The sequence below is a fragment of the Elaeis guineensis genome, chromosome 2 (genome assembly GCF_000442705.2).
Source record: "Elaeis guineensis isolate ETL-2024a chromosome 2, EG11, whole genome shotgun sequence".
In the NCBI taxonomy this organism is placed as follows: Eukaryota; Viridiplantae; Streptophyta; class Magnoliopsida; order Arecales; family Arecaceae; genus Elaeis; species Elaeis guineensis.
In genome coordinates, this window is record NC_025994.2 from 126,634,362 (window position 1) to 126,657,106 (window position 22,745).

At 36.8% G+C, this 22,745-nt stretch overlaps 3 protein-coding genes, 1 long non-coding RNA gene and 1 pseudogene across 12 annotated transcripts; 3 read left to right on the plus strand and 2 right to left on the minus strand.

Annotated features, from left to right (window-relative positions):
- Nucleotides 1-84: 84 nt before the first annotated feature.
- LOC105039298 (D-glycerate 3-kinase, chloroplastic) lies at nt 85-4,027 on the minus strand. The gene is made up of 12 exons (XM_019855313.3): nt 3,734-4,027; nt 2,759-3,132; nt 2,388-2,467; nt 2,199-2,250; nt 2,075-2,116; nt 1,842-1,920; nt 1,617-1,648; nt 1,468-1,536; nt 1,243-1,317; nt 1,031-1,147; nt 846-896; nt 85-363 (listed from the first exon to the last, which is right to left on the minus strand). The coding sequence occupies exons 1-12, from the start codon at nt 3,921-3,923 to the stop codon at nt 223-225; spliced, it is 1,302 nt and encodes a 433-aa protein (XP_019710872.1). The 5' UTR covers nt 3,924-4,027; the 3' UTR covers nt 85-222.
- LOC105039410 (photosynthetic NDH subunit of subcomplex B 3, chloroplastic) lies at nt 3,745-14,119 on the minus strand. 9 transcript variants are annotated; one of them, XM_010915728.4, is made up of 7 exons: nt 13,857-14,116; nt 13,633-13,746; nt 13,037-13,090; nt 12,107-12,169; nt 11,895-11,957; nt 10,503-10,560; nt 7,426-10,266 (listed from the first exon to the last, which is right to left on the minus strand). In XM_010915728.4, exons 1-6 carry the CDS (start codon nt 14,091-14,093, stop codon nt 10,525-10,527), a joined length of 567 nt encoding a protein of 188 aa, XP_010914030.1. In that variant the 5' UTR covers nt 14,094-14,116; the 3' UTR covers nt 7,426-10,266; nt 10,503-10,524. The 9 variants fall into 9 exon arrangements, 5 of the variants coding, with proteins under 5 accessions (XP_073107136.1, XP_073107137.1, XP_010914030.1 ...); XM_073251035.1 differs by lacking the exons at nt 7,426-10,266; nt 10,503-10,560 and adding an exon at nt 3,745-4,079 and having other exon boundaries at nt 13,857-14,117; XM_010915656.3 differs by lacking the exon at nt 7,426-10,266 and having other exon boundaries at nt 10,401-10,560.
- LOC109505825 (putative pentatricopeptide repeat-containing protein At3g25970) lies at nt 7,514-10,246 on the plus strand (annotated as a pseudogene).
- Nucleotides 14,120-17,070: 2,951 nt separating the features above from the next.
- Nucleotides 17,071-22,706, plus strand: LOC105039775 (katanin p60 ATPase-containing subunit A1). The gene is made up of 7 exons (XM_010916082.3): nt 17,071-17,349; nt 18,946-19,405; nt 20,311-20,508; nt 20,893-21,137; nt 21,611-21,766; nt 21,929-22,016; nt 22,159-22,706. Exons 1-7 carry the CDS (start codon nt 17,231-17,233, stop codon nt 22,438-22,440), a joined length of 1,548 nt encoding a protein of 515 aa, XP_010914384.1. The 5' UTR covers nt 17,071-17,230; the 3' UTR covers nt 22,441-22,706.
- Nucleotides 17,356-17,996, plus strand: LOC140855184 (uncharacterized). Its single transcript, XR_012138299.1, has 2 exons — nt 17,356-17,545; nt 17,658-17,996. It is a non-coding gene; the product is annotated as an uncharacterized lncRNA (long non-coding RNA).
- Nucleotides 22,707-22,745: the final 39 nt, after the last annotated feature.

The window sequence follows — 22,745 nt, forward strand, 5'->3', positions numbered from 1 at the left end:
AATATAGCAATCTCCTAAATTCGCTTCACTTGCAATAGGAAATAATTTATAGTATAAACATAAGTAAAAAAAATCAGAAGTAAATGATCGAAGATGATACGGAATGAATAATTATGACACATTCCTTTTTTTGATGAACATGTACAAAAATATCAAAACAAGAATTTATTCTTTACACCCACTGAAAGACGAAACTGAAGTCATACAGTCCTCCAACATAGATCACTTGGCGATAAGATTCCTCTCTTCGTCAATCTCGATAACTAAAAGGCGATCTGGATCCAGCTCCTTTGGTCCTTCAGAGTAGAGTGGTGGAAGGTAGGCCTGGTATGCTGGCAGATACCGTGATACAAAATCCAAAACCTGCAGGAATTTCGCTTTCATAAATATGACAGAATTTTATACAATGAAAACTGACACAAGGAACAGGTGGTGTGCATGTCATAGCTTGTTTAGAAGACGCAAACCCAATGAGGACAAGGACTACAATCAAGTTCATCTAAAAATGGAAGCACATTCCTTGGAAAACACTCAAAAAACACAGTTTGAAAACAACCGTCCTTCTGGAGGAGCGGACAGACATATTTTGAATTAATGGCAACGCTTTCAGCTACGTGTGGCATAATTATATTAGCAACTACTCAGCATATAACGTATACATGCTGTATAATTCATATAATAGACTCAAGGATGGCATCACAGCCAATTCACAGATAAGTAATATCTCAATCAATTAAAACTAAATTTTAACCAAAATTCTTAAGCAACATTATGTTTGGGCTATGGAATATATTATGAGGTTATAAAGAAACGTGGTGGATGATAGAGATGAATGACTGCAACACCTCTTCATCAGACATGCCAGGTTTTCCATCTTCCCTCATGGCCACCTCTGCCTGAAATTCCACAAGAAAGATACATATTATGCTGATCAGAATTGCTACAATTGAATGTTCGAGTTACAAAGGGCATATATGCTATTTATATAATGATATAAACTGCTTCTATATCATCACATTATGATGTTAACCTGCAAGCGCCATTGGTATACACATTTGGGATCCTTAATCTTGATAATAATCCATGCCTCAACAAACTTGTCCCATGCATCAAAGTAGGCTTCGAGATTTTTATTTACCACTTCAAGCTGGAGAATAAGGATGTTATCACAGTTAAAAATTATTTAAAATTAACCGGGCAATTTTTATTTATTTATTTGTTTATTTTTGGATAAGAACTTGCCTGTGGATCAACTGCTTTCACATCTTCATTTGGAAGAGGTTTGAACCCAAGCATCCAACCTTCAAACAAAACAACCTAAATGACCAGAGCACAAAAAATACCAATGAGAATAACTTGGTGGAAACTCCTTAACAATGATAATTTTTTTCCTTTCTTTTTCTTTTTTTGGGTGGTGTCAAGGTTACTGACTTGATACGATTAATCTACAATTGAAAGTTGCTTTACCTCTATGGGCCCTTCAACTTCTGGCCATGTTGAAGGGTCAGCTCTATCACCTCTCCCTCCATTAGCAGACTAAATACATAGATGAAGTCTAGCATGAAAACCCAACATTCTGCAAGTGAAATATATGAAGGCTTATGTTTTGAGCACACCTTATCGTACCGTGGAAGCTTCATCTTCATACCTAAATGGTTTTGACATATTATGGATCATCATTTCCATTCCACTTGAAAAATCTTTCAATTATATATAAAGAAAAAATATTCCATTCTTCCACTTTATAATAAAGCATAACATCCAAATTGCTGATGTTGGTCGACTGAAAACACAAATTAGACATACAGAGAAACAGTTGGCGATTCAATGAAAGATCATACCTTTTTTTGTAAGCTTGCTTAAAGATGTGAGTGTATCAATTGAGAATTGCAGGTCATGGCTTCCCGCATTCCCACGAAACTGAAATGTGTGAACAGACGATATTCACAAAATGTTCATTGCAATCAAACTTCCATAAACGAAGAGCTTCCAAATTTGGGAGATTTATGACATCACAGCTGAATCATAGATTGTTCAATTACTGTAGTATACACTCAGTGAATATTTTCAGCACCTCCAAGAGAGCATTTCCAGGATTTTGTCTCCTCAGTTCAGCCTGAAATAAAATATCCATTCATCAGAACATGAAGAAAAATAAACAAGAGGGCAACCACTGTGCTAAATCTCTATATCTCTACCTGGTCCTCCGCTGTCAAATAAAAATCATCTATTGATAAGGTTGCAGCACTCCTGGGAGATATTTAACAAAAACAGACCATCATATTTGTGAATCAATAAAGAACACTAGTGTTGTCATATACAGAAAGTATCATCAGCAAGTAGATTAAATTTCTGAAACTTCATTATCAAAAATCTAGCAACCATACCTATCAGATCGCCGGAAAAGAGACTCAAGAGCAAAAACTAGAGTTGTTTTTCCACTGCCTTGAGGAGCACTAACACCAATCTGCAAAGCATAGAAAGTCAATATTATTTCGTAACCCAGTCTCAAACTTTGAGCAAAAGGTCGTAAATTCTTCCTTTTCCTTTATATTCATTAATACAACTACTCAAAAAACTCCCCGTAAAGTTATATTAGATATCACAAAATCAATATCTTGTTCACAAAAGTATTGTGTCCCGCTCAAGGATCGAATCTCAAACAAGGAAATGAAGTTGAAGAAAACTCATTAAACATAGATTTACTAAATGAGTAGGGACGATAGAAGCTACTACCAGGCTATAATAATACACGTACCACTAGAGGTGGGATCTCATCTCCATCATTAAAGTTGGACCTATGACGCAAAAGCTGGTCTTCGCACCAGAGGAACACTGGAATGTAGAAATGATATATTCTGGCCTTCTCAGGAACTGACAAATTAAGGTCGTTCAACCGGAACAGTTGACACAAGTGAAAACCACACTGTAACCACCTGTCGATGGACTCAGCTACAGTCTCAGCAGTAAAGCCCAATTTTTTTATCAGAGGACCCGAGCATATGAACTCAAAGAGATCATTAACAGAGGAAACAAGGGCAGGAGATGTAGGAAATGCTGAATATAATTTGGCAGGTCCTTGGCTATTGCTTGCAATGCTGACGCAGTACCTGTAGGTGGTAGAGAGAAAAACTACCACACAGAAAAAGGAAAATGTTTTAGCTCAGAATTCTAAATAAAGTTTCGATTCATTGGCACTATAATCGAATTTGTACCGAACCAAACGAAGCAGAATAACCGTCTAGCAATCTATTGACACAACCATTGTGACCAAAAGCACACAAAGCTAATTAACAAATTATAGAAAGCTTAGATCTCCACAAATATATATCCGAAAGCATTTTCTGAGCATCAATTTAAGCCTATCATTTATAAATATTGCAATTTCGATCCACGAAACCTTCCCAAAAACAACAAAGAAAAAAGATCTTCTCAAAATAAAAAGATGAAATGACCAGAAGGGAAAAAAGAAAAGAAAAGAAGCAGGATTAACAATAAGATAGAAGCCCTATTGATCGTTAGATCTGCAGAAATTCATATGCAAGCATCGGCGATAAGGCAACATAACAAAAGATAAAAACACCCGATTTTATAAAAACGAAGAAAGATAAAACTAAAAGCCTAAATAATAATTCTCACTAAAAGATTCATAGCAGTTTCTTGGGGAAGGAAGGGGGAAAAATCTCTTTTGAGCAAATCTCTTCTTGTATTGGAAGAGGGGTTCGTTTCTGACCTGGTTTAGGATCGAGGCCTCGAAGGCAGAAAGCCGAGTTCTTGTGGAGAGATGAGATAAGATGACGGGGATACGACGACGACGACGACGAAGAAGAAGAAGAATGGGAGGAGGAACGGAATCCATGGGAAGGAGAGAGGGCGGCCGTCGGCCGTGGCGAAGGGTGGGATAGCGCGCTCAGAACCCTCATCCCGACACTGGCGGTGAGCAGAGACCCGAAGCAACGGAACCCGCAAGAGCTCCTCTATCCGTGCAGAGGCGCGTTATTGGCTGCAGCATGCGAGTGATGCTGTCCAGGATCCAGCTCCGTCCAATTACCGGTTTGCCCCCTTTCTGTGCAATTAACCTTAAAAAAAAAGAAACATACATATCTGAATTTACATAAATATTTTTTTTTAAATTAACATTTATATATACAGATTTAAATTTTGCAACGATATTTTTTTATAATATTTTATTATAAAAAATATTTTAAATATTTTATTTTTTTTCCACCTGCTTCATCCCTGTGCCACTTCCCCCTCTCCTTACCCCTTTTCGACGATCTTCCCCCCATGCTCGTGCCCCACCCCTCCTGCCCGTGCTGCCCCTCTTCTTGCGACCGACGCCGCTTCCCTGTTCGTGCCGCAGCAACCCCCCCCATTGACGCCTGAGCCACTGACACCTCCCTCCCACGACTTTCTTCTTCTTCTCCACCGCAGCCACCCCATCCCCCTACGAGCCCCCCATCCCCCGTGCGATCTTCCCTCCCTTTTCTCCCATCCCACCCGCCCACCGACGCATGTGCCCCACCACCCTGCACACCCCTGCATACTTATGTGGACCGTGCCTTCCTGCTCGTGCCGCCAACCCTTCTCCCGTCTGACCAGTGCTCCACCAGCACGGCTCCGCCACCGTGCCCCCCTCCCCCAATGGCACCCCCACCACCCCCTGGCAGGTCCTCCACCTGATCGGTGCTCCCTTGCCCACGTGGCTTCGCTACTGTGCCCCCCTCCCTCACCCACGATGCCCTCGCAACCCTCGATGGGTCCTCCGCCCACCAGTCCTCGGAGCTAAGTGATTTGTTTCTCTTTTCCTTTTTTTCCTTTTCCTTTTCTCCTTCTCCTTCAATTGAAATGGTACGGTTTGACAGATTCTGAATGGCTTTCCTATCATTTTTCTTCATAGGATTCTTCTTTCTCCTTTTATCAGCTTTTCTACCTTCGCCCACAGTGCCTCCGGTGCACCTCCGCCAGAGATCCTCCACCTCCACCACCACCTCTCCCAGCTCTCCGCCTTTTAAAAAAATATTTATTGCAATGGTGATACCATGTCAAATTTGTAACTAACCAATGAAAACATTTATATTTGATGGATTGTCATGTGTTGCATTGATTTTCATGGATAATATCCCACACTATCCTCATATTTCACCCATTTCCAACTTTTTATTGGTTTGTTACAACTTACAACGGGACGTGGTATCACTATTGCAACGAATATTTTCTCCTGCCTTCTAAGATGGCAATCAAGAAAAAAATCAACTTTTACGATATCAAAACAACCCTAACTTTTGAAATATTTACTGCACCAGCTATGCATATGGCCCTTCATCCGCTTAAAATTTGTATGATCCATATTTAATCTGATGATCAAAAATATATAAAAAAATAAAAAAAACTAAAATACCCTTAGAGTACCGAATGGGTTTTGCATGCATGCTTTTACAAAATACTACTGAAATTTATATAAATATCCTTCTAAATTGATATTTGTATGCATGCTTTTACAAAATATTATTTTTATATGAATACATCCAACATAATAATTCAATTAATATCATTAGCTAAAATCATATTTATTTAAATTAAAATAATTTAAATTATAAAATTATCTTTTTACCCTTAAAATAAGTAAATTTTGCTGGAAACTTATTTAATCTATTGAACTTTCCCTGTTCCCATGTGATCACTCTCCCTTCTCCCTTTCTTCCATTCGCCATCGAAATCTAAGTCCGCCGCCTAAGTTCTCCCTTCATTGTTTCTCTTTTTACATGAAGAAAGTCAGATCTTATCTTTAGATATTATTTTAAAAAAAATGTTGTGAGAGATTGACAACGTTTACCTTTTTGTGTGTGAGATTTGCAATATTTATTTTTTTGAGTTAGAAAACTTCTCATGTGCGGACAAACGATTAATTTAAAATCAATGTGAAATGATGGTTCCCATGTATTAGATCTTTCCTTCTTCGGGAAGATCAGAACTCTAAAAATAATAGCTTAAGATATCTAATGTAAGGTATGGCCTTTTACCATATGGCTACAGAAGTTATAAGGTTTCTAAAGTCCTAAATGGTTTTGCTCTTGAATGATTGATGTTGTTCTTCTATACATAAGCACAATAATAGCAACAAAGCTTGATCATTGGAATATATCATATATCTTTAAAAGATTCTAATCCCTTCTATATTCTAATACATGTCTTTATATATGCATCTATGACAAAAAATATTACAAGCTGATTTTTAATAAAATAAGATATAATTGTCATCATGAATGAAAGAAGAATAAAATGGAATAGTCTCTTGATTAGTAAAAAATTTTTAATATTTTTTATTATCTAATCATCAAATTTATCTTTTTTTTTTTAGCAATATTTTTATAGAAAACATTGAGGAGCAAGTATTGGACTAATCTGAGTATTAAAATAAGTTAAAATAAAAAAATAAAATTAGAATTTTTTATACGAACCCTCCTGCATATGTAAAGTCATATGAATATCCTCGCAAAGCAATTATTTACAAGTATATCCTTATAAATATTTTTTTTATATATTTATGTATTAAAAGTATTTCAATCATTTAAACTTTAAGTTGTTAATTTCTTAATGACATTAAATAGTGTGGGTATGTATGCAAGAAAAAAAAATATGTATGTAAAATAAATATTTTATAATAGTATACATGTAAATATAAATTTTGAAAGAATATATATATATATTAATATTTAAAAAAATATATACATAATTTTTTTAAAAAATAATATAAAGAAGTACCACCGCAAAACCCTTTTCATCTGTCACTAAAGCTTTGAAATAATAGTTGCAAAAAGGGGATTGAATGAAATTATCCCCTTATACAAATTTGAACTGGGTCCGGCGCTTTGCTTGTCGGGACGAGTTCATGCTTGAAAGAAAATGTTGCGTTATGAACCCTTTTTGGAGATATATATTATTCCATAAAAGTCTCTCATTTTAATTTTGACTTATTTTGGTGCTAGAATGAATTGCATGTCTATGGATGTAGAATTTGGATTTACATGAAAATTTCTCATGCTAAGTTTGTATTCAACCCAACATTTGAGCGTCAGTACTAGTTCAAACCCTAAATTAGTAAAAAAAGAAAAAAAATTACTGCATATAAAACTCCTAAAAAAGATAAATGTCTCATAAAAAGTCTTTGTATAAATTCCAAACTTTTGCATCTTACTTATGTTTTGAGAAATAATAGATAACTAAACACATAGCAGAAATGTTGTTGTCAACCAAGAGATTCAAACGGTTGAATTAGTGGGTGTTAGATGCCAACAGTCTAGATTTGTTGTCACCTATAGCCTAATTTCGACAAGACTTCCTTTTATCCAGGTACCAAAAAATACCTTTTTAAAATATCTATTTTAGAATGATTAAAAAAGAAAAGAAGGCAAGTGTACGCGATTACTTAGAAATTAAATGTATTTATCAAATTGTCTTGATTAATAAGATCATGGCAATCTTAATATATTCCATCTTATAAACAAATCACATGGATTCCTCCTCAATGGCAACGCACGACTCTAGTGACCTTAGCAAAGGGCATCGATCCGGTTATCATGGATTTATAGACCGCGACCTTCCCTGGGTCTACAATAACTTGGACCGGACTAGCTTTGGGCTCCGCAGCGACAACCTGCGCCCGCTTTCCAAAATCGCAACGGCCCCTCAAGAGTTCGCAAGCTGTTCGACGAAATTCCGAAGCGAGACATAGTCTCCTGGAACGCCCTGATCGCCGCCAACGTCTCATCAGGCGCGTACAGTCAAGGATCTAAACACAAACGGTGAAGGGCCTCGCCTTCAATCAGTACACCCTTGGGATCATCCTCAGTCAATTGCCTCCACTGGCAAATTCTAATTGGGCCACCAATTGGTCTCCCTCATCGTAAAGTTAGACCTTGACTGCAATTTGTACTTGGGGGGCGCATTCATTGTTATGTATGCGAAATGTGGAAGGATAGGAGAAGCTTATTTAGTTTTCGAGGTTATGCCAGAGCCAAACACGGTGTCATGAAATGCCTTGACTGCAGGGTACCCCGAAGCAGATGAGGCAGAGTATGCCCTTTTTTCCGACTGGATGGAAAGAGAGGGTCTAATGTCCAGCGAGGCCACCCTTTGCCAGCCTACTAACATTACTCGACATAGCTCCTCATTATCAGTTGATGCTTCACTTGCATGTTAAGATTATGTATGGTTGAGAAAGAGATGCAGTTGTGTAGAGTGCAGCAATCACGGTATTTTGCAATGTGGGTCTGATAGCAGTTTCAAGAAAGCATTTTGATAGGATGGAGGGATTATTTAAAGTCTTTTTTTCTTTTTTTTGATGTAAAGGAAGTGAAAAAACCAACCCAAATTTATTATAAGAAAATAGAGAATAGAAAAGATTTTTTTAAAAAAAACTCATCGTCAACACCGAAATTTAAATTTTAAATTTGAATTAAAAAAAAAAAAAAAGAGAGAAACCCCCCACCGGCGGAGATGAAGCAATACCGACCGCCGGAGGAGATCAAATCTTGGCGACATGGAATTCTCTGTTTGCAGACTGCTAGGTATGGCTTCATGAATCATGCGACCGAGCTGTTTGTTAGCGTGCAAGAAGCTGGAGTGTGATAGATGCTCGTTTCGAGCATGGTCAACAAGGGAGAGTCTTGCATGGCCCAGTGATCAAGAGGGGGTTGGAAAGTAAGATTCCTGTTTCTCATGTTGATTGCCATGTACATTAGATGCTGCGAGAATGGTTCAATGGAGGATGCCATGAAATGCTTTGATTCAGCGGAGTTTAGAGACTGTCTTGAGGAATTCGATTCTTATTGGATTTTCTCAGAATGGTTTAAGCAAGGAAGCATTCAAGTTCTTTGGTCATATGTGATCATGTTTCAAGATCGATCACTATGCATTCTCAGCCTAAGATCTCGCTCTGACTTGGCAGTCCTTCTATTGGGTCGGTACATCCTTGGTTTAGTCTCCAAGTCTGCATCGGATCAAATGGTTTAGTCTTCAAGTCTGTATTGGATCAAACGATTACATTGCTAGCTCATTGATTTATACATGTTCCAAGTGCAGGGTCATTGATGATGCGAGAAGGTCCTTCGATGAGCCACGCAAGGATAACTCTGTGACATGGAACTCAATCATTTTTGGGTATGCTTAACATAGACAAGGGCACATGGCACTAGATCTCTTCTATGAGATGCAAGAATGAGAGGTTGCACCAGATCACATAGCTTTTTCATGGCTATAAATTTGGCTGTAGTGACATCGGTTTAGTTGGGCAGCCTGATCAATGGAACCATTCTATGGAATTCATTTGTGGATGGAAAATTATGCACGTGAGGTTGAGAATAAAGAGCTCACGAGAAAGCTATATTAATGGAAATGGATAAAAAGTCTCGATTCCAAGGAATGCTCTCTAGAAATTGTGTCTTTGCTGATTGAGCTTCAATCTCACCTTTATTAGGAGGGGGAAGCAGCGAGGAGAAAGAAATCATCTCGAGGTAAAGAATTCCAGGGTGAAGATGGAAAAAACTCCAGAAGCAACAGATTATCAAAGGATAGGGGACAGACAAGAAGGGAAGAACATATGAAGGTGGAGATCCTAGGAAGAAAACTAGGCATGGATCTTGAGTCGGAGGTTCTTCCTCAAGTAGAGACATAGAAAGAAGAGGGGAATGAGGTCTACAATCGGGGAAAAGGAATTCCAGCAAGCCTGAAGCCTTTGTTTATTCATGTGTCTATGCCGATTTAGGTTGGGGTAGATTGTGGCTTTAAATCAACCTTCTTCGGTAAATGCTACCCCGTGAAAAAAGATCTTATTGGTTCCTGAGAAGCGGCAGGATATCCTTTTTTTAATTTAAAGAAAAACCGGGTCTGTTAAAGCTGGGCAGCTTGATGAAGCAAAGAAGCAAATCAAGTCAATGCCCTTTAAACCAGATAAAATGGGATGGATGACCCTATTGAGTGCATGCAGAATTCATGGTGATAAGGAACTGGCAACCTATGTAGCCAAGCGCTAGATGGCATTAGATCCTAGAGAGCATTCAATTTATGTTCTTTCAGACATGCTTTCTCGTTTTGGGGTGTAGCATGACAGAGGAACTATTCAGAGGGTGATGAGGAGTTGAGGGCAATGTACCTGGTTGGAGTTGGATCAAGATCAAGAACCAAGTGCATCCATCTAATGCTGAAGAGATCCCAACCTCAAGCTGAAGATATCTATGAGGGGTAAAGAGTGCCGATGGTCTTCCTCTACCGAATACAAAATGCATCATTTTGAATTTGGTTAGTAGAGAATCCATTCATATTGTTCCGCAAGTTTGCTGAACGATTCTCATTATATCAATGAAATTCTTTTTCTTCAATACAATCTTCTATTCAAGACGTGATGCTCAATAGGATATCAATTTATATTTCACCACAAAATTTGATATTGCAAACTCCAGGAGGACATTACAAACTTAAAAGTTGTGGAGTAATCATCTTACAAAATTTGAAAGGAATTGCAGATCACTTCTTCCACTGGGGCATCCGCTGAACAATAACCTAGAGGGAGGATAGATGGGTTTACTTGTTAATATTTGAGATGGTGAAAGGCATTGCAGATTTCACAATTACAAAAATAGATTGGCTTGCAGGACAGGACACACGTTAGTTTTCTTTTCTTTCTTGTTCTGTTCTTTTATTTACATCAGCAGGAAACTGCACACTACACACACACACACACACACACACACATATATATATATATAGTTCTGTTTTGAGAACAAGATCTTTGTATAGACTGACTAAAACTTGTAAAATTATTCCATGTCTAGTTTCATATTCCTTTGTGAGTCAATGCATGCCATCAGCACCTTAGTTTGAACTTCTTATGGGCAACACACTAAGAAAAAGGAAAGAACAGAAAAGAAAAGTTTCTTGTTGCTTAAATTCTTAGTGCTAAAATCTGTACTGTTTGCAGAATGACATTACTTTTCAGCTAAATCTTTGAAACCATAAAATAGAATTTCCATTTATGGTCAGGTTCCTGAATCAAAAATAAAGTAACATTTCTGTGATTTCAAAATGCAGACAGTACTCTAGGGATGTTCATATGTTTTAGCTTGGAAAAAAACTAAGGTAGATATATTCTAATAAGAAAACCAGATGCATCGATCTCCTATCCTAAATTTGCAACCAGATCATTGTAAATCAAGTAAGGAACATTTGAAAAAGGATTTCCTTCTTTTAGTGGGTGATTTGCCATTTTTTTCAAAAAAAAGCAGGGTACAGATAGAAATCCGTATATTTGGTGGTCACTGATTATGGAGATAGCACTGAACAGGCTAGGTGAACGAGTGTATATTCTGCTTACTCAAATAGATAAAAGGAAGGGGCCTTTTTTAATAACTAGATAGGAATCACTTTTCCGAATCTATTTTGTTGCAAACAAAATGAACAGATTTCACTGCAAGATGCAGTAAAGGAAAAATGCCATCCATCGAGGTTAGCTACGAAACTCATGGAAAAGGACAACCAGATGTTTATTTTCTTTTCTCACACTAATGAAACAGGAGAAGATGAAAAACAGGCATCTAGTCTTTTCTTTCTCGTGCAATTCCAATGTCCAGATGGATTAAATAAGACCTGTTGCCCATATTTGTGTTATCCTTAGTTCTTTTTTTTTTTAACTGAAAAAATAATATATGCTACACTTAATTAAATAAAGATTATTTCTACCAAAGGTGTACCGCCTGCTAGGCTGCTACTAACGACAGAATATGATTGAATAGAGCTAAGAAATGCCAAGCTGTTAGTGAGTACTAGCAATTGCAGCTAATAGCAAAGATCCACTCCAAACACTAAAAAGTGAAAGATAATAGGTGACCACAGGATACCTTCCCAGCATTTTCCTTATTTCCAACAATAGTTTGACAAGCGAGCCTCCAAGATTCAGGTTTCTGTAATTGTTTTGGAAAAAGAAAAAAAAAATCAAAAACATAATTGTATGTTAAAATGACTACACAGCAGAAACTATTGAGAAACTTCTGATGGTTCAAATATTGAATGGAAAAGCAGTTAACAACTCAAGCATGGTGCAGTAGCATGCCTTTTTCAAGTACCGTTTTTCGGTGTCAGTTTTCTCATTCAGAAGTTCCATGCCATCAATAATCTGCGAAATTGACATCAATAGGTTCCAAAAAGTGTCATGCAACTTCTGTTTGACAGTCAATTCCAGGGAAAGCAGAAATACACAAGTACTTTCAGACAATCAAAAGCTAAATGCAGACCTGTAAGGTAGAAACTTGGCCTTAGATTAAGGTCAAATGGTCCAAGGAAGGTGGGCCAGAGTCATCGGACCAAAGAAGATCTAGTTTGAACTCTCGCTTTGGCGGGCATATGATATTGCCCTGTAAAATATCTTTTGGGAGATATCAATTCTCAACTCCAATCTAAGCAAATGGGAATAGGCTTAAAACTTATTTTTGTGTTCAACCATAGTGTTTCTCTTCTCATACAGATTTCATTGAACAATGACCTCAGCTATAGTTACTATCATGTGCTCCTGCAAGAAAAAGATGTCTTCTGTCCTAAGGATGGAACTTAGGTGGAGTTTGGTTTAGGGATAAGAAAATTGAAACGGGATAGTTATCCGTTCTGGAGTAGTTTTTCCGCAAGTTATTCCTATTTTTTACTTGGATAGGAATAAATCTAGGCTGAGGATATTTTTGTCAAGAAGAAACAAGTATAGGACAGAAAGACGGCCTTATTCCAGACATAAAGTTATGCCAACCTTCCCTTGAAATAGTAGTTTTACAAAACAGAAGGTTCAAATGGAATAGTTATTCCTATCTTATTCCTGGTCAGATCTGAATTACACACATTTAAGCAAAATCTACAACTTGCCTATCTGTTCTAGTTTTGATTCTAATTTTCATAACAATAACATTAGCTCAAGAGTTCTGTTCCATGTAAGGCATTAGGATGTTAAGATAACTTCGCAACAGAATATTGAAAGGACCAAAGTAAGCAAATGTACCTCCACAATGCATGTTCCACAGCTTCCACCTCCTCCACAGTTCATTACTTTCCCCTGTTTCATTTTATGCAGCCCTTCATTAAAACTTCAATGAGATAGTCCTCTGAGGCATGGGAATTATATGGCAATCATATTCTTTAGAACGATATGCTGTAACGGATTCATGCACGGTAAAAAGTGAAACAGGAGTTTTTTTTCCTTTCGTGTTAGACAAGATTTTTCTTTTATGGCTTTCATTTCTGGCTGGCATAGCTATGGCTGATGAAGCTATTTTTGTCTCTATAAAAAGAAAAACGCAATAAAGGAATAAAATTATTCCAGCCATCCATATGGATAGTTATTCCACGAATAAGCAGGTTTAACAGGAATAATAATTCCTCCCTTCTTCCTGCTGATTAAAATTTATTCCTGGTGAGCTACACAGCGTGGGGGAGCAGCCAGCTTGAAAAGCTGGCACCGAACAAGGGCATATTTCGAAAGCCTATATTAAAAGGACATCAAAACCAGCCATCCATGGCTGAAAACCATCATAAAATAAGATTATCTTGAGAAGGAAAGTTACTAGGAAGAGAAAAGGTTGGGCTGATGGGCGTTACGTATGCGGCGTAGAGCTCGATCTTGTTGTCGAGCATAATGTTGCGAAGAAGCTTCTCTCCACTGATCGCGGAAGCCCTGTCCACCGGATATGACCCATCCTCTCCCGCTTTCGGCTGCCAGCACCAAACAAAACTTATACCCTTCTAATTCATAACAATATAAAAGAAGGAATTCGAGAGGCCTTTGGATGAAGAGAAAAAACAAACAAGATATGGGACGTTACCCCGACGAATTCGAGCTCGATCTCAGGCGGCTTCTCCGGTGTCGACGGAGGCGGATTCGAAGCTAAGCGAGAGATGGAGATGGAATGCTTTGATTTAGAAGGAGAAAATAAGAGATTTCCTCTCGATCTATAGCTGCCGCTACCGCTACCACTAGGAGGAGGAGGAAGAGAAGAGAAGGGGAGGGCTTCGGCCTTTGGGTGGAGGGCTGGAGAGACAAAAGAGATCGTGGGGGCCATTTCCTCGTTTTTTTTTAAAAAAATAAAAAAATAAAACGTTTCGTTTTAATTTTCCCACCGTTTTATCGTTCAGGTGCTAGATAAGTTAATCCGCGAGGACGTATGGGATATAAAGCATCGCGCTCTGGACCGCACGATTATGGGGTCCGTTGGGAGTGGCGGGGGGTTCTTCTTGTCCATCGACCATCAGCAGCGGATAACGGAGGCTTGTAGCGTGTGCAGCTAAACCGCGGCTTCCGGTCCGTGAGATCTCCGTGGCTGATATGATGACACGTGGACTTTGTTCAGCTGGCTGCTGGATCACTGGACGGACGCACGTTGTGGTTAGGCTGCTTTGGTTTGGGAATATAGAATATGTCTTGTTCCATACAAAATTTAGAACAACAAATGTGCTGGCTCTTGAATAAATACTTACTCAAGGTGTTTTTTATAGTCCAAGGTTAATTTTGCTTCGAGTATCAATTTTAGTTTGGGAGTTTGCTGTTTGGAAAAAATTTTTAATAGCTGAAAAAACTGTGACTTCAGTGCTGCAATTTTTGCATCTCATTGGATGCTTATTTTTCTTTAGAGCAATCATCCCTCATTTCTTCTGGATGAATTTTGATGATAATATTTTGGATAAAAAAGATTATGGCTGAAATAGTTTTGATATTAAAAATATAAATATTATTTTAGCGGCAGTTGGAGGAGTCCTTTTGTTTGAGACGATAGCTTGTATAGCTGAGTTGTATGTTGTATGAAAAAGAACAAAATTTGTGACAATGCACCATAAGATAACACGTGTTATACTTGAAGATAATTTATTGACTGTGATTCGTTAGCTCTCCTATCAATTTACTACTGATGCCAATCCCTTTTCCTTATTAAGAGATTGTTGGAGAATGATTACTCCTCTTTTGTTTTACAAGATAAAATGCATCTATAAGGAGGCTAATAGTACAGCTATTTGGGATTACAATATAGTGGCTAATTATATAGAAACTATTTTTTGGATAGTTTTATTGGAGATTTTTTTAAACTTTTTTTTATATATTTTATTTTTTAATTTATATGGATATATTTTTACTGATTTAGTCTGATAATTTACCCAAAACATATTTATTTTATAATTATAAAAAAATAAATATCTATTTAAAAAATATTGAAATAATTTTATTCATCAAATAGACTTTTCTATAATCTTACTCCTCCTTTTGGTCAGATAATTACTTCTAAAACCTATAACCCTCCCTCATTCGATGATCTATGTATTAATAATATTCCTTGTTTTGTTTCAGGCAAGCACATTCAATGCAGAGATAAGGGAAGATACAATTACATTATCTAAGATAATTATCAATAATTTATAATATTAACTAACAATAGTTTACTATGTCATTGGAGAATAACAATGATTTTTAAGTATAATAACTAACTTAAATTTTATAAGTGAGAGGCATGTTTGTAACTGAAATCATGAAAATGTATGAAAAATACAACTCCGAAGATCATAAATTTTTAACCCTTTTCTCTAAAGGAAAGAGATACAATATTTCTATGTAACTTTTAATTTTATATTTTAGGCAAATTGAGAAACTTGACTTGTGAGGTTATACAAATATTTCCTTACATACTGCGGCAACAGATTTTTTTTATCATTAAAATACAATATATTTTAGCTTTTTTAATAGGAGAGAACAAAGCACTTTGGATGAGTAAAGATAAAAGGGCAATACAACGTCAAAAAATTTATTCAGATACCTAACTTCGTATGTAACTCTTTGTTCAGTTTAGCAACCCAATTACTAAAATAGAAGATTTTTAAATAATGCTTGCTATATCAATTGCAGTCCACACAGCTTATTGAATATGTTCTATTTCAATATCAGCTCATATACACATTTTTTAAATCTCTCTTTCCAAACTATTTAAGAGATAATGAAAATATACAAACGCATGCAAATTTGGGTGCATTTATAAATCCCACTTTTCCCCTTCTTCAAGGAGGGAGGATTTGGAAGTAAATTATAAGATAGAAAAGATGATAAGAAAATCTTTGAATCCAAGAACAAGTATGTAATTTGAGAATAAAATAAAAATAAGGATGAAATGGTCGATCACCCTAGAATTAATAATATTATGTTAAAAAAATTTATTTTAAAAAAAATTAAATTAATTAATAAGAGATATTTAAAAAATTTATTTCAACAAAAAAATAGAAATAATTTTTTTTAAATAAAATTATTTTAAATTTTAATATTGGTCTTATAAAAAATAGTAAACTAAACAAAAATCCTCATTTTATGTTTCAAATTAAAAGCAACTCCTCATTTGAGTTTAAATTAAAAATAGCTCCCCATTCCAAACATAAATTAAAAGTAACTCTCTATTTCTAATTGCAATGATCGTTATACCTTTATATCCTCGTACGATTATATAATAAAATAATATTATTTTATAATAATACAGTATTGATTTATAATAAAGCAGTACTATTTTCTAATATCGTAGTATTATTTTATAATATATAACATAGTACTGATTTATAATAACGCAGTACTATTTTCTAATATCAAGTATTATTTTATAATAAAATAGTACTATTTTATAATAAAATAATATTATTTTATAATAATATTATATTACAATAAGACAGTACTATTTTATAATAAAATAATACTGTATTATAATAAGAAAATACTGTTTTGTAATATTCTTACATCATAATAAGATAGTATTATTTTATACTAATACAGTATTATTTTATAATAAGATAATATTATTTTTTAATATTATAATATTATTATAATATTAATTTATAATTGTAAAGATAATTTGATCATTTATATTAATTAATTTTAAAAAAATAAAAATTAATTGAAAAATTATTTTTAAGTTCAAACTTAAATGGGGGCTTTGGTACCCCTAAAAAACAAGGAAAATCGAAAAGTAATGGAGCTATCGCTTCCACCGGACGTTTAAATGTCACCGTCGTGGCCACAGCGACAGAGATATTCCACGCAAAATTAAACCACACAAAGGTCTCCTTGCGGAAGGGAAGAGAGGGGGAGAGAGAGAGAGCGAGGATTGCTTCAAGCGAGAACCTAGGATTCTTGGAAACCCTAGCTTCCTCTCCGAAACCTAAGATCTCGACGACGATGGTCGGAACCCTAGCGGGCCTCCAAGATCACCTGAAGCTAGCCAGAGAGTACGCGCTCGAAGGCCTCTACGACACCTCCATAATCTTCTTCGACGGCGCCATCGCTCAGATCAACAAGTAATTCCTTCGATCCCGCTCCCACTCATCTCCTCGTATTCCATTTAAGATCGCAATCCTCAGTTGTTCTATCCCTGTCTGTGGATCATTGCAATCAAGATTACAAAAAAAAATTAATTTTCTCTCGTTATTCTTACATATACGTTTCAAATCGGCTGGATCTAGTTTCTTGCCAAATTTTGTCGACCGAGTAAAGGTACCTTTTTCATTACAAATTCCATCATCAATTGGTTGGAAGTTAACCGAGTAAAGGTAGCTTTTTTATCACAAAGTTCCATCATCAATTTCTTCTGTTTTGTTTTATGAAGGTCAGGGCCGTAGTATGTGTAGGACTTCTTCCATGGTCTTCGCTGTTGTCTTTGGCACCCAGAGGGGTGTGGTTATAAGACATCTTGGAGTAGTTAGCGCGTGTCATTGTTGGTTGCTGGTTCAAAACTACTTTGTGGAGAATGATATCCAGCTTGATTTCCTCATTCGGGCACCATTCATTTGAACTGATATGTTTGAAAATCGAAATAGCAAATCTTTGGGGTTGGGACTCGATGTGCAATGCAAAAAAGGGGAGAGGAGCCTCATTTGTAACAATGTTGATACTAGTTGCTGCTACTTTTTCAGTAGAACACGATTAAAGTAGATTTATTGCTTCATGCGATTTCTATGTCCTATGTGCATTTCTAGATATTTGAGATTGAGAGTCTTAAACCACGAGGTGATACTTTCCACCAATTTTGACATGTTCACTGTTGAGATATGTCTCATCTCTTTCTGTTTTCTTTCGTCTCTTTTTCTTTACTTTTTCAGAGATTTGTTACACTTGCTGCTTAGTTAACCAGATGGGATTTGATATAAGTCACTACTGCCTCAATGAGTGTGTTTAGTGTTTTTTCCCCCTCTTCTTGGCTCCTCCCCTTGTATCTGCATGTCTTATGAAATTGGAAAATTTTGTCCATTTTTTCTGGTGTTTGATGGCTTTGCGTTGGACATGAAAACAGTTGGTGTTAGAACTTTAAGGTGAGCATATGAGATGTCAAAGGTTTGATTTTAGTGAATGTCCATTAATTCCGTTTCACTTTTGGAGGGCTTGTATGCTGTTGGAAAGTGGGTTGGGCATCTAAAAGTTTCCAATTTTAAACTTCTGGATTTGGGCTAATGTTTTTGGTAAAATCAGTATTAAACTAATAAATCTCTATTATTTGCCATGCGGATGATGAAACAATATCTCATTTGCTCCTCAGTTGTCTCTTTCCTTGACCAGTTTGGCAGGAATTGTCAAGTTCTGTACTATGATGGTGGGCAACATGCTAATCGAACAGCTGTATTATGAAAATAGGTTGTCTGAGAGGATGATGCAGGCCAAGATCTTCATGTCGCTGGGGAAAGTTTTTGTATAGATTGTAGATCGACCATAATGATTTAGTGTGCCTTTTTTCAGTTGAGTGCATTGTCAGTATCAACAGAGTAGTCCAGTAGGGGAATGCTCTTGTACCTCTTTGGTCATTGCTCCGAATAAAATATTACTGCCTAAAAAAATAGAAGCATTATTTTAGTGGTACTTTTCAATGGTTGGCACTTAAATAGAATTCTCTCTGCTTACAGGCATCTGAGCACTCTGGATGATGCCATCACTCGTTCAAAATGGATGAACTGCAAGAAAGCTATTTCTGAGGAATTAGACATTGTCAAGCAGTTAGATACCGAGTTAAAGGCTTTCAAGGAAATTCCAGTGTCCAGGCGGTCCTCTTCACCCCCAATACCTACAAAATCTTTTGTTTTCCAACCATTAGATGAATACCCGACTTCGTCAGGTGCCCCATTGGATGATCCTGATGTTTGGAGACCACCTAGCCGAGATCCACAGAGCAGAAGATCCTCGAGAGCTGGGCAAGCAGGTATGAGAAAATCCTCCCAAGATGCAACATGGGCACGTGGTCCTTCTAGGACTGGAACAATCGGACGTGGGGCAAAGTCAAGTGCAAGTAAAAATAGTTCGGGTGTCAGATCATCAACGTCATCTGGGAAGAAAGGCAAATCTAGCTCTAGCAAGGCAGATTCACAGGTAACTTTTGTAAGTTTAATTGGTTAATGCCACTTTTCTTTGTGTTGCCGTCATTATTTGCTGGTTAAGGACAATACAGCCCATTTTCAACTATTCTGATTTGCAAATTCATCACTTCACATATGTAGCACTCTTACCTATTGATTTCGCTTTTGCTTACCATTTTCTTTTATCCATGTAAAAATTGAATATGATAAGGCAGCTGCCATTTTCTAACGAATACAAGTAGTAACATTGGTAGCTTGTTTCTCCTTTCCAATGTGGATTTTTATAAATAACTTTGTTTGGACTTTGGAATTCCAGTTTAAGCAGTAAATCAGAAGCCCATTGTCAAAACTAAAAATGAAGGCTTCTGCAACCAATTTAGTGCATTGAATTTCCTAATCAACTTTAAGCCTGGACTCATGTAAGCAATTGTCATAAGGTATTTAGAAGTAACTAAAAATCTACCTTTATTGGGGAACTGCATACGAGGCCTTGTTAAATTCATTGGTCATCAGTGTGCACATATGAGAATAAGATATAAAAGCTTGTTGCTTCCATCCATTAATTAATCTTGTTCAGCAGATGAAACATGTCCTGGAAAAATCTAGTGCTGATGAAATTTACAAAACTGATTTAGGCAGAAGCAATAAGACAGATTAAAGCCTACCGCCCTTGCTTAGAATATCATCCTATTAGAACCTTTTGAGGTGATGTACAAACTGTTATTTGTTATGTGACATTGTCACTCTTCAGATTCAATTCATCTGTGAGTAATTATCTCATTTTTGTAGCTGCTATTAATTTTTATTCAGATTTCCCTTTCACCATTATGATTTTTGTTAATGATGTTTCTGTCATGAATTTAGTATTGATAATATGTTTAGGCTTTCATGATCACTGATCTGCTTGTGGCATTCTAGACTGGTGATGCAGAGGAAGGAAAGCCAAAAAGGGGGCAGTACGAAGGACCAGATGCAGACCTGGCTGCGATGCTAGAAAGGGATGTCTTGGAGACTAGCCCTGGTGTAAGGTGGGATGATGTTGCGGGGCTCACTGAAGCCAAAAGACTTTTAGAGGAAGCTGTTGTTCTTCCGCTATGGATGCCTGAGTATTTTCAGGTGCTTCTCAATCAACTTTTAACATTAAATGGCTAACTGCATTCCTTTGTCTGGCTGAAGGTTTGTGCTGGTCTTATATCTTAAAAGTCTTATTTGTTACAAACAGAATAATCTAACAGAAAATAATCTGATAATATTTGAAAAGCCTAGAAGGTCAGTTGCCATGAAGGGACCTTTTCTACCTCCAGAGTTTAAGAACATCATATGGAAATCCAATACTAAACAATACCAAACAAGCTTTCAGATAAGAATCTGGCTAAGCAATAATCCCTGTTAATCAGCTTCTTTGTATTAGCCGTACTTGGATGCTGGTTAGCGGGCAATTGAAATAGTCTTAAAGAGAGTATTGTGTTTAAGGCTCTCTATAATGTATCTGTTTTCCAGGGCATTCGTCGGCCATGGAAAGGAGTTCTTATGTTTGGTCCACCAGGTACTGGAAAGACACTTTTGGCTAAGGCTGTAGCTACAGAATGCGGTACAACATTTTTCAATGTTTCTTCTGCTACACTGGCTTCCAAATGGCGAGGAGAGAGTGAGCGCATGGTTCGCTGCCTTTTTGAACTTGCAAGAGCTTATGCTCCTAGTACAGTTTTTATTGATGAAATCGATTCTCTTTGCACTTCTCGAGGGTATGCATACCAGGAATCTCATATCCTATCCATTTTATTACCTTGTGCTTGAATAATTTTTTTTTTTTTTTTACCAGGTCATTCTTTTAATCTGTATAGGTTTATCTGGAGTTTTTTCATTCAAAAGCTTGTGATAGATAAGCTGACAAGTGGATGTATTTTATCAAACAAATGTATAGTATTCCATAGATCACTGGATGTATGAGGCAAGGACATTTATTCTGGTCTTTGTTCGGTGAACATAGCTATCTTTGAATTGGTTAATGATTAGGCTTATGATAGAAGATGTGAATAGTGATCACATTCCTTGGCTTCCTTGCTTCCTTTTTTTCGTTTATATTTCTCCCCTATGATGATGGTTCTCAAGTTTTACCATGTGGTGATGTTTGTTCATGAATTTCATCCGTTAGCTTTCATTATTTAGCAACATACGGTTGATGATTTGCTGATTGTCAATGCGTGATTTTGTTCAGAGCTTCAGGTGAGCATGAATCCTCCAGAAGGGTGAAATCTGAACTTCTAGTGCAAGTGGATGGTGTCAACAACAGCTCTAGTGAAGATGGTCAACGGAAAATAGTGATGGTCTTGGCAGCCACTAATTTTCCATGGGACATAGATGAGGCACTTAGGTTGGAAGCGGAGCAACCCTAATAATATGAATTTGCTGCTGCAGTGTCTAGCATTTGATTGTTTAGCAAGATCTGTTTACAAGAAGCTGATGGCCATCTTTTTAGATCCCCAACCTTTTCTTTGTTCTGATGTTTCGCTGTTTATGCATTCGTGTGATACAGGAGACGGCTTGAAAAACGGATATATATTCCTCTTCCCAATTTTGAGAGTCGAAAGGAGCTTATCAAGATTAATCTAAGAACTGTTGAGGTATGATTTGCAGTAGGATAATACATTCAAGCTCTCAAATGTTTCTATTGTGATATAATTAAGAATTTTGACATGAAAATTATAGAAATCAGGTTAAATTTTGTTTTGTTCTTATAATTCTTCTTGCTTGTGCTATGAACAGGTAGCTCCAGATGTGGATATTGATGAAGTGGCTCGCCGAACAGAGGGTTATAGTGGAGATGATCTCACAAATGTCTGTCGGGATGCTTCATTGAACGGCATGAGGAGGAAAATTGCAGGCAAGACGAGGGATGAGATCAAGAACATGTCCAAGGATGAGATCTCAAATGATCCTGTGGCCATGTGCGACTTTGAAGAAGCTCTGAGCAAGGTCCAGAGAAGTGTTTCTGCTGCTGATATCGAGCGCCATGAGAAGTGGTTTGCAGAGTTTGGATCAGCATGATACCTGGGAATTTCTGGAGCTGGTTGATTTGCAATTAGCAAAATCCATGGGCCCTTTTTTTCTTTGCACTACCGTACTTCTCTTAGAGCATATGTACTGCTACTGATTATTTATGCTGTCAATTTTTTTTTTTTTTTTTGTTAAATTTTCTAGGCGCTGTATCATTGGAGCTGTGCTTTGTACTCGTGTGAATTATCCACATATAAAACTCTGTCATGGCAAAGTGACCGCTTATTGGAACTATTCCAGCTAATCTTGTTATATTAGATATTATCTGTTTGGAACTATGATTGTTAGACTTCGAA